General features: G+C 48.6%; 1 protein-coding gene; it reads right to left on the bottom strand.

Annotated features, from left to right (window-relative positions):
- Positions 1-2,141: 2,141 nt before the first annotated feature.
- On the bottom strand, positions 2,142-3,444 carry CHC_T00004517001 (hypothetical protein). XM_005715861.1 is given in 2 exon segments: positions 2,142-2,727; positions 2,728-3,444. The coding sequence occupies 1 exon segment, from the start codon at positions 3,442-3,444 to the stop codon at positions 2,728-2,730; it is 717 nt and encodes a 238-aa protein (XP_005715918.1). The 3' UTR covers positions 2,142-2,727.
- Between the last annotated feature and the right edge of the window lie 8,479 nt (positions 3,445-11,923).

Raw genomic sequence — 11,923 nt, forward strand, 5'->3', positions numbered from 1 at the left:
GCTTCGAATGGCAGGCCGTAATACAGCACCCAATTTTCTGCTTGAAAGCCCTTTCAACTTGGCCGGATATTCAGATGATGCAGTTGAGAACGAAACCCCAAACTACGATGGCTTAGAAATGACTGTTAAGTCAGTCAGATTCACGGTTCCAGAACAACTCTCCGCACAGAAGCCCATGAACAAAAAAATGAGCGAAGATGACTTTTCCGTCGTTCCTTGTGAATATAGAGAAGACGGGAAAGTGGAATCTTTTGGTTCCACGAACAGCGGTGCCGTTTCAATTGACGTGAGTCCAAAATGCTTCACAAAGTTGGAAATCATTTCCGCAAAAGAGATCGCAAAACTGTTGAGATGGTTTCACGGAGCCATCTTTTTCGGTATCGCTTTCTCAATTCTTTTTGTTATTCTCGCGAACACGGTTTACTTGGAAAAGGATGTAGTGGGCAACAGCACAGCTAGATACTACAAGCTTTCATCTCAATGGGAAATAACTCTCTCTGTGACAAGCATATTGTGTTTTGTATATGCAGTTTGTCTCGCAACTCTCTACACGTCTAGGATGGTGCGCTTCAAGCGCCAAGACAGAACACATGAACAAGTATGGGTAATACTACTAACAATAGCGGCAGCCATGTATCTTAATCCACATGAAAACATTGTACGGATAATGAACGAAGCAGGGTACAGTCTTGACACTGCGCAGTGGTACAAACCGATCTCGCGTATGTATGATTCTATCAGAGATACATCGTTTACTGCAAGTACCTTGTTCTATGTCTGGGCGACAGTACATTCATATCGCATTACCAGTGGTAAACTGGGCTTTTGGTTTTATCTGCCGAAGGTCACGTTTGTCGTCTTCTATGTGTTGATCAAACAGCTTGCGTTTTGGAGATTCAACATTTACATGTCGGAGATGCCTATCGCCAGTGGAGTCGCAATGCTCTATCTATACGGGACACTGAAGTTATGGCCACTGTCAGGTGTCCTTTGTGTCATAGCAGTGACCTTGTTTGAACTCGCACTGGGGGCTTGGATCGTGCACCAAATCAATATCACCCGCAGCTTCCTAAAAGGCATAGACTACATGAAATATCGCACGAAACAAATTGGGCTACGCTTTTTCTTATACCACAACCTCACATTCTACATCGTTTTTTGGTCCTGTTACCTTATTCTTTTGCTTGGACTCCCCCCGGGAGCTCAGCTTGTTGCAATGCAATTCTTCAAGGTGTCTTACGTGGAAGTCCAATATGTGCAATTTGGATTAGCAATTCTGTACCTTTCTTACGTTACGGTTGAAGCATACGTGAATCTTCCCGCGGATGCCATTGGTCTCCGTGGTTGGTTGCAACCCCAGTCCCCAAAGCTTGATGGACTTCTAGAACCGATTTCGTACAGAAAAAGAGAAATTAGAGCTCAAGAGTTGCAGACTAATTGTTTCGTCATGGAAACTCATGTTATAATGTTTAACTTCGCCTGGCTTGTGTACTACCATAACACACCGAAAATGTCAAAGTTGAAAAGCAGCGGGGGATTCAATTTGGCATATGTAGTCTCTGAACAAGTTTCAAGCCCAGAAACAGACACGCATGCACTACTGATTGACAGAGAAGATCGTATTGTAGTATCCTTCAGAGGGACAAACAGCTGGAGGAATTTACAAACTGATTTGAAGGCATTTCATGTGAAGATGAATAGAGTTCTCCCAACTGCGTCAGATGGGGCGTTTAATTCCAATGAAATGTCTTTCGGAAGCGTATCGCACGCTCTTTTAGAGAGTCGAGATGGCAATGACGCCAAATTGCATCGTGGATTCGCTGATGCGTACAGGAGCGTCGCGGAAAGAGTCATGACAGGGATTCGAGAGATGCTCAGTGATCACCAGCGTCCTGTTTTTATCACTGGTCACAGCCTTGGTGGGGCTTTGGCAGTGATCTGTGCTTTCGATTGTGTGCTGACATTGGGCCTGTCTGCTAAAGATCTGTACGTAGCAACGTATGGCTCACCACGAGTCGGAAACGCGGCCTTTCGTCGACTCTACGACGAAAGCATTCCAGCCTCCTGGCGAGTGTCTGTCGCACCAGATATCGTCGCGAAATTGCCAAAGGTGGGGTATCAGCATGTAGGGAAAAAAGTCATGTTGACAACTGCAGGAGATCTTTTTATAAGCCCAAATTCTCTAGAGCTGTCATTAGGGGATGGAGACGCTACCTCCCTTATCTACCATAGAAAGGCGTCATATCTGCTGGCCATGCGCTCCTGGTGCAACCGGCACGACAATGGGTCTTACAAACCCAACTTCTGGGACTGGCCTTTTTCTGCGGATGACAGGCGACGATGGCCTGATGCTGTTTCAAAGAAGGCTAGAACAAATGATAGGGATCGACATCGTCGCAACTTGCTTCATCAAGATGCAATGATTGATGCAATGAATGTGTCTAGGACGGTTAATTCAAAAGACCGCGCTATCGGAAACTGGTCAAGGTTGTGTCGTCGCCTCCTCTTGAACGAATCTGTACATAGAATAAGATAGGGTGGTCACCGCAAATCGCTGTGGAAGCTCGTGTGATTGTATTTCCAGTCTTAATGCGGACAATTGCAGCCTTGCCATGAATGTTATCCCCGGCAACAAGAAACAGAATCAGATGAGTCCCTTTCTACAGGCAGTGCAATAACAGAGCGCCGGTCGTCTCTCCCAGTTATATGATCAACTTTCCATGTACATTAGACGAGGCCTTTGACAGCCAGCGCATTGTACAATGTGCCGTTCTTCTCTTTCAAGTATGCTATCAACTTTCCATCTGAATGAGACTGAGCCTTCAGCTTCAAAGACTGAGCAAAGCGATCTAAAGCGGCGGCGGCATCTTCCACTTGAGACTCTTGTTCAACAAGAATCTCTAGCTCGCCAATGCTATACTGAAATCCGTCGTCAGCAGTGCAAGAATCGAGAACGACTTCGATTTGGCGGGAATCCCAGACGCAGTGCAGCTTTGTTCGCTCTGTGTGAATTGTGGCATACGGAGGGAGGTTCTCAATATCTGTTTTGAATTGCGACAATTCTTTCCATAGAGTGGGCTCGACCAATTCGCGATATACGGTTGTGCCTGGCGTTCTGATGCGCCTTTGCACTATTGGTATTTTCAATTCCCAGGTTCCATTGCGTTGTCTCAGCCACTTGTCCTCAAGAGCCAGATCCTCGCACCAATAGCAGTCTTTAAGCTTGACCAGACATCTAGAGGAACATCTCTGTTCGAGCTCGGACCTAACCTCGGGGGAGACTCGGAATTTGCGCTCGACCTCGATCATTTTCATGCACAGATAACGGGTACGTAAGCGGCTCAACCGAACGTTTGGGAGTTTGGTCGACGTTAACTGAAAGAAAGGGCCCCTCGCGAAATCATACACGTAGCTTGGCGGCAATTGAATGAGGAATGCGATCATTTGCCTTTAGAAGCGGTGTTGGTTGAAAACATAATTAGGGACGAGGCGTCGAGAGTAGTTTCATGCGTAACCCCCAGCAGTCGCAAGGTCCTGTTTGACACCTCCAAGCCCGACAAGGCACAGCCGATGGATGCGATGCGATGCAGTCACTGAGCAGAGATATCGCAGGGCGAATATCGGATTACTGTACGGTGCACGTTGTACAACTGCGACCAAGACGTTTTTATCCTTTTCTGCACTCCAGCAGGCCCCTCGATGAACAACTGTACGTCGTACTGTACAGCTGTACGTTGTTTTTAAAGAAGCATACAGTTGTACAATATATACATGTACAGATAGTAGAGTGCCATGACAAGTACAGTACAGTGGACACTACGCATTAGTGCCGCCCTGTGCGAATACTTGAAAAACGGCACTACTCTGGGGCGGCAGTGATCAGTTGGGTGAACTATTGCCCGTCCAAAACTCCGTTATTATTAAAGGCTTTACGCACCAAGATTTCTGGAATGTATGTGACAAATACTCTGTAAAGAAAATTTGCAGTAAGGTCAATTTGCCACACGTTCCATTTTAGTTTACGCATGGACTGCGCGGATCGTCATATGAGTATTACGAAGGAGTATTACGACGACAGCCTACAGTAGGACGCTAGTCCCATTTTCCACTGTTGAGGCAACATGCTACACCGCGGAAGACAACGCGACCACTCTGTGTCCATCGCAGCCGTGCGATTCCGCAAATGGCGTGTTGCCCTTCGCACAATCGCACATCGCCGCCTCTCCGCTCCGGGATCTACTATAGGGAGCACAAGCGCTCTCTCTGTTTGTGTCAAGGGCTACACAGCGCAGCGGCAAGAATACACACGATACATTAGACGATCTAACCGTATATCTCTCTCCGAGTTCTCCTTTAACTTTAATGCATTGACTAACGCTTGTTGTTTATCGTTCTTTCGGTTTACGAAGAGCGATCTTGCTAGGATGGTCACAGCGGTGGGTTGGGTTGGGTATGTTACAAATCGGAACAGGTATAGGTGCAGTCCGTTGTTAGTCGCATGCGTCATACTGAGGCGCTTAAGCACGCCCAGCAGGTGGCGGGATATGGAGTTTCTGTTTGGACGGCATGGGGCGCAGCTCTCTGAAATTTTCTGGGAGGGTATAGAGCAGATGCTCCAGGATCGCGTCGAATTGATAACAGGACCCATGCATGCCTCTTTCATTTGCGAACGGGCATCAGGTTACGCCCATGCTGTAAAGGAAAAGTGTGACGCGCTTTCTAACTGCGTTGGTTTTATTGACGGCACTGTAATCGCAATTGCTCGGCCATGCGGTAGCGCCGTTCAAAATGTTGCCTACAATGGACACAAGCGCAAGCACGCTCTCAAGTATCAAGCCGTTATCGCGCCTGATGGATTATTGCTTCACGCGGCGGGTCCCATGGAGGGACGGCGCCATGATTGGACACTTTACTGTAGAAGTGGTCTCGATGAGGAGCTGGAGGAGGTCATGGTGGTGGATGGTTTGCAGTATTGTCTGTACGGGGACTCAGGATATAACGAACGCAACTTCTTGGAGGTCCCCTTCCAGGGGTCACAATTGACTGGATACCAGAATGCTTTCAACAAGGCTATGTCGAAGGGAAGGGTTACTGTGGAATGGTTTTTCAAGGAAGTCAAGCTTTACTGGTCGACGGTAGACTATCGTCGAAAGATGCGAACGGGGGAATCTCCGGTCGGGGCACTTTACCTCGCTGCGATGCTGCTTACAAACTTTCGCAATTGCGTATATCCCAACACCATCTCGCAGTACTTCCTCTGCAAGCTTCCAACTCTCGAGGACTACCTAGCTCACAAAAACAACTCAATGCTCGCGCAGGAGAGCGAGGAGTGAGGACAAAGTCCGCGTGCCGAGAGGAGCGAGTTGCCGAGCGTAGCGAGAGCGGACTTCGTCCGTAGCCCCGCAGGGAGCCCTGCGCGAGCAGACGCTAGGCCGGTTTCGTTGTATCTTCTCTAATCGGAACGCTCCGTCGAGCCGTAAAATGACTGTTCAGACCCGTTGGTTGATGCCTAGCTACTTCCCTGCGCATCCATTATAGAATCCATCATGATCTTCATTTTGTTCAGATCAAGCTCGTTTTGCGCTTGGCGCTCCATACGTCTCTCCTCACGATCCTTCTGCCGTTCCTCTGTCTCTCGATCCAGGCGATGGCGTTCGAACTGAAGGCGCTCGCGTTCAAGCTCAATACGCGCCATTTCGGCATCGCGCAGCGCGTTTCCGAAACCCTCAAGCTCCCCTTCTATCTCGTCGTAAGCACGTGCTTGGCGACGCGGTTTCTTGCGGGCACTTCCATTGCAATCGACCTCCACGATGTCATCCGTTTCATCTCCTTCCAGGCTGCTTACTCCACCACTGCCCTTGCGGGTCAGAGCCCGCGCGACGAGTTCCTTCCCAATACGCTCTTTGCGAGCTTCTTTCGCCTCGGCGGCAACGACTTCTGCTGTCTTAGCCTTCTCGACGTCATTCCTTGCTTCTGCCATCATAGAGAGCAGCTCGCCCAGCTCACCTATCTCTCCACCCACACCCGAAAGCCGGCTATCCTTTGCATCACGACGGCAGAAGGCATCCTGGATCTTTTTGTAGCGATCCTGGATGCTCTTCGCCGTCACTTTGACCGATAGATCCTTGTTCGAGTTTGCCTTAGTCGCGGCGGTGGCGAACATCTTCTGAATTTCGCCATAGGCAGCGACGTGGGCCTTCGATGCGGCAACCTCCCGCGCGATGATCAGGTCATCGCCAGCCGTAAACTTAGGGCGGCGACCGGTCTTACGCGCGGAAGACGGTCGGCGGATAGGGGGAGCGGGCGCGGCAAGCGCCTCCGTCGGTGGTGATTCCGGAACGAACGCCGGGCCTTTGATGAGAGCTTCGGCGTCGGGGGTTAAAGGGGGACTAGCATCGGGGGAAGGGTGGGGAGAACTAGGGGTGGACACCTCTGCCATGCTGAAGGAGAGGGAGAGCGGAGGATAGAGCTTGGATGGGGGAGCTGCGAGCCGTGACACCTTTCTGCAGTACCGTTCTCCCGCCTTTTTGTGTACACGTTTTATGAATCAGATTGCAGAATGGACTTCACTGTGAAGTCACATTTCAGTAAACTTTGTCATGGCCTCGGCCAAGATTTCATTTAGTGTAAGCAGTTTTCGTCACAACTTTAATTTTTGTTGCAGAAAACCGTGGTGCGTAAAGTCTCTATTGAAGTCTGTTATCCCTGTGCGAGTTTAGTGACGATTTGGCGTCACTATATTTTAGTGACGTTTTTTGTGAAATCTCAATGAGACGGTGGCCAGCCGTCACAAAAGGGCACAAGTTTTGAGAAATCTCAAACGTTTTGTGTCCCTTTTTGAGAAAATAGGAGAGTTCTACAAAATCGTCACTATGATGGGCACTCAGTGAGAAATCTACAAAAGTTTAGGGCAATGTTTGAGAACAATGTGAGAGTTCTCAAACATCGTCACTATACGGCATTTTTTCTACTTTTCGTGACGACGACGGAGATTCTCACTGGCTGCTTCAGATCCCTCCGTCGTTGTAGACGGTCTTCTCTCACTCTTGAGATTCTACAAGCGCCTGTAGAGGCTCTAGAGGGCAATCTACCGGCTTCCTCTTCTGTGCATTGCGAGATAGCCAATGTCAAGTCGGAATGTCTCAGCTGATGCTCAGCCCTTCTCTGGCGAGGGCTCCATTTCATTGGACCCTCAGCAGCCCCTTTCACCTCAACCCAGTGCGCAGCCCCTTTCATTCCCCATTGATAGCCAGGAGCTCACTCCACTCGGCAACAGATGTCAACCCCTATCCGGTCCCGTACAGGAACAGGAATTGCGCTGCATGGAAATAGCGCCTGTGCTCATGAATATTGATAGTAGTCCCAGTTTGTTTCAGGAAATATCTGAGACGCCTCCTATCTCTATCGTGCCAGTGTGCTCAGGACAATCTTTCTCAGACACTCAAGATAGAAGTACTACGGTGAACAACTCCAGCTATCAAGCTGAGATTAATGGTGATTCTCTCGATGGAAGCGATATACCCTATTCGCAGGAGCAGGATGTTGCAGTGGCTGGCAGTGGATCCTCAGGAGATAGCACGTCGTCCTGCACGGGAGAGGTTGAAGCCACTGTTACCCCTGCTGAACTTCAGCAGTTACAACCTTTGCGTTCATTTATAAGCAACAACGCTAATATAAACTCTGATGCTGGCGCACTTTGTGAGGACTTATGGAGTGGTATATTTCATGACTACGATGAAGAAAGATGTGCTTTAGGAGCTTTACACGCACCAACAAGTACTGTGGACGCACATATGTCTGGTGGAGACATAACCGAGGATCTCCTGGAGGAAAGGGCAGTTAATCATCAGGAGGGGGGCTTCAACATTGGACATACAAAAGCCCGTTTGCAGAAGTAGAGGTGATTGTGGATGAAGTGGACTCCGTGTTAGAAGACCGTTTTATTACTGAAGCGAATTCCATTCTAGATAATGTTCTAGAAGAGGTTAACAGCTGGGAGAGCGCCTGCCCGCACGAAACTATGGACTCCATGACTGTTTCGTCCAGAAACGACTGCAGTACACCTCGCCAAGTGAAGCCTTTGTCGAGGCTGTCTGTTTTGAGAACATTTATACCGGACAGTCTGCTGGAGAAGCTCAAAGCCGTCGCCAATAGGGCTCTTCACAGCCGAGGTCAAAAGCTCACAACAGTTCAAGAGTTACTAGGACTTTTGGTATTGCTCGTTCTCTGTGCATCGTACAACGAGGGACCTTCTGTTGTCTGTGGCGCTAAAATGAGCGACTTTTTCTTTCATATGGGACTTTCTGCAGCACGCTACCGACAGGTGTGGTCGGCGTTGACGGGTTGTAGGGAGAAGCGCACTGCAGTTGACTATTCAACTACTGGGTGGTGTCGGACTGCTTCACGGACAACATCACTAATAACAGATATTGAGTCTGAGGTGGCTGCTGTCAATAGAGAATTACTGTACATACCGGGGGCGACAGTGCTCTCGTTAGACGATGAACACCTTCGCATGGCTTCTAGAGCTGTTAGTTCCCTGTCGTTCCTGCAGCAAGATAACAATCCCAAAAAGGGATTGGGGCCGGTAGGCAATACTCTCTGTTTCGCTCTGACTTCAGTATTCTTTGCATGTCACTCTACTAGAAGGGGGGAAAAGCTTCTTCATACCTGGGAGCGCTTGGCGCAGTTATTACAAGGCGCATCCACCACCGGTGCTCTACAACCGATAGCCGATGCAATATTTGCCGCTGATCGTGGCTATAATACGAAGGAGACGCTCAACTTCGTCAGTAAGACATTGGGAGCTAGTCTACTGGGAACACACAAACGAGATATGACGTACCCTTTCGTGTTCGGGAGTGGCGCTATAACCCGGCGGTCTAAGGGAATGGTTGTGTAGGAAAAAGGGTGTCGGGCTGTGTACGTTGCAACTTTGAAGTCAAACCTGTCTGTGCGTCGGAGTGGAAGGGAGCTCGAAGCCTGCCTGTATCGGGAAAGTTGCTCCGGACGTATTGCTGCAATGATACACAACAACAGAAGGCTTTTTAACTCACGCAGCTTTACGATTGTTCCTCACAGCAGGTTCAGGGGGCAAGAGCCGCTTTCTGTGCTGGCAGAGGAGCAAGTCATATTCGATGCAGACAGGAGGGTGGCTCTGCCACAAGGAGAACAGTCAGCTAAAGTTCTGAACACGCCGGGTTCTAACCAAGTCGACCAAGCACTGGCTCGGATCAAGATACTTACATTTCACCAGTCAGAAGACCCGGTGTGGTTTCTCCTCCGGGCATTCAGAATTACATCCCGAACGGGCCACTCCTTTTTGGCAACAGTAACTCGTGACTTTGAAAACCATGTATCGTCGCTGGCATGGGCTTTAAGAGGCAAGCAATTAGCAGTAGGAAGTGACACACTGCCGCAAGATCACAGCTCATGTGAGCAGCTATTAAGGGTTAAATGGGAATGTGTCTGCAAATTATTTGGCATGCGACTCGGTGCAGAGCCGCAACCATCAGAACGGCGCGACCTTGCCCTGCGTCTGGAACGCTACTCGCGAAGCAGAATTAATTCATTCAACAGGAATGACCTGCAGCAGATGCTCGGTGGCTTCGCTCGGGGGTTGAGTGGGGCCCCAAGCGAAACAGTGCTAGTCAATGCCGTCTTGCAGCTACAGGCTGATATCGGAGCAGGGTCTGTAGAATTAGACGATGATGGGGCTGATAGCGTCTCCCTATCAGCGTCCTTGACGGAACGTGCATCTAAACTCCTACAGAAACTTAGAGAGGCTTCATTACATGCGTGGGTAATGAAGCCCCTCGTTTCTACAGCTGGAATGAAGGAGGGGTCGCGAAATGAGATCGAGGTTCTGAAAGCAATTCCTTCTTTCCTTTCTAAGACACGTGGAGCATATGCTCGTATGAGAGGAGTATTTAATGCAGTTGAATACGCCCATTCGGACATAAGGAAAATTGTGATACGTCATATTCGGTCGGTTGGGGTCGTGGAAAGCAAGAGTAGTACTATGATAGCCGACAGCCCGGATGGTATCCTGGCATGCAAGAATGAAATAGAGGAGTCCTTTGTCTGCGCAGCAGAAATTAAGACAATGACTGCTCTTACGACAGTGAGCGAAGCCACGCATTTAAGGGAGCAATTTGGACCGTTGACTATCCTTTCTGATGTAGGTTCCTGCGGGGCTGCAGATGAGCTCTTCAGAACTTTAATACCATCAACCCAATACCGGGCGCAGTGTCTGCATCATGCTGCCACGTTAGGATTGAAGCATGTGTTGTTCATTGTGGCAAGTAGTGGCAGTGTTACACACGGGCAAATTATCTACGGCTGTTTGATACAGTTCTCGGAATACATTAGACATAGCTACACATTTACTTTGGACTCAGTGCTATCAATGGGGTTTGGTTGGGTGGGAAGGGAGCCTAAATATATACCAAAAGAGTACGACGCATTGCTTAAAGAGTCACACGCCTCTGACATCAATAGCTTTGCGTCGTACTACAGTCTAAGTACGGGTATACGGAGATTAATTGACAAGGATGGAAGACCCATGCCGCCAGCTAGAATTATACGGTTGACCCCAGCGGTCTTCTGGAATCATTTAAAAGGTGGTGTCGATGTAATTTCCCGGTACCTTAAGACGCTGGCGAGATCAAATATATCAGAGAACCCGGTGACTAGCATCATTGCCAGGCTTTTGGTGATGCAAGTTAACAATGCAGCTTTATGCTTTAGACTATTTAAAGCTCGGGAGTTGGGCAAGCTTCCCGCTACGATCCCGATGGAAAACAAAAAAGGATATTCGAAGACAAGACATACCGTGACCGAATGTGAAACATTTGGCACATACGCACGTCTACTGGCAAGGGAGTGGAGAGAATGGCGTAACACAGAGCAGCAGGAGAGAACAGAAGCACAATCAGTTGGACGACATCTAACACCCTACTTTTCTAGAGGTGCCGCCGACAGGTACAACCATGGCGTGCACCAGGAAAGAAGACTGAGCAGGTCTTTAGACCACAAGCCGGTGGTTGGCCAGTCCACCTATTGCGTACTTTGTAGTTGGACACTGCGCATCGTAAGAAATGGAAAAACAGTAACAAAAAGAAAGGGGGCGAAACAGATACAGTGGTGCTCTGTGTGCCTTCAGTCTGTATGCAAAGGTTGTTGGCAAACGTGGCACACAGACGAAGTATTACGAAGGGTGTCTCCGTCTGCAGAAGAAGTTAGAGAATTCAACCAGAATAGAAGAAGCAAGCGTCGTAGAATGACATAAGAGCAACTTGTGCTATGGAGTTTGGTTATTTGCAAACGTAAAGAACATACCTCTTAACTAACCTCTATTCATTTAGAGGCATTGCATATGCTGTACATTTCGATACAAAAGTATCTGTCTAGGTCCACAACGTCAGGCAGTTCTGGCTAAACTATCACAATGGAACTCGGCTGAACGGACGGATCAGTTGTTTGACACACATTTATTGCAACAAACACCTGAGAGGCTTTGGACTGCATGTCTTATGATGCTAAGAGCAGCAAACTGGGTTGGAGTGGAGCTTCAGCGTTTGAGAATTCTCCCTGACTTTGAGAACCTCCCCCGCATGAATGAGAAGGTGACCTAATTTCTCTGAACTCTCACAATTCTCAATGAGAACAACGATTCTCATTGAGATAAGTAGATTTTGTAGAGCTTTTTTTGTGAATTTTGAGAGCTTTGGACCGACTCTCACATCGGTCCAAGGCGGTTTTTTCAAGAGCGTCTAACTTTGGCAATAGTTAGTCATTCTCCTTAGAGCGAACTCTTATCGGAAGAGGAGGGTTGGGGGCTTCAAGAGCACTTTATTTGAGTCCTTAACTAGCACTTTTGACGGAGTTATGAAAAAAACCCGACCGGACCGCACTTTGAACC

Source organism: Chondrus crispus, genomic scaffold, assembly GCF_000350225.1.
Source record: "Chondrus crispus Stackhouse genomic scaffold, scaffold_234, whole genome shotgun sequence".
NCBI classification, from domain to species: domain Eukaryota; phylum Rhodophyta; class Florideophyceae; order Gigartinales; family Gigartinaceae; genus Chondrus; species Chondrus crispus.

Excerpts from the sequence above, each read along its gene's own strand:
- CHC_T00004517001 (XM_005715861.1), bottom strand. The coding sequence starts at position 3,444 with ATGATCGCATTCCTCATTCAATTGCCGCCAAGCTACGTGTATGATTTC.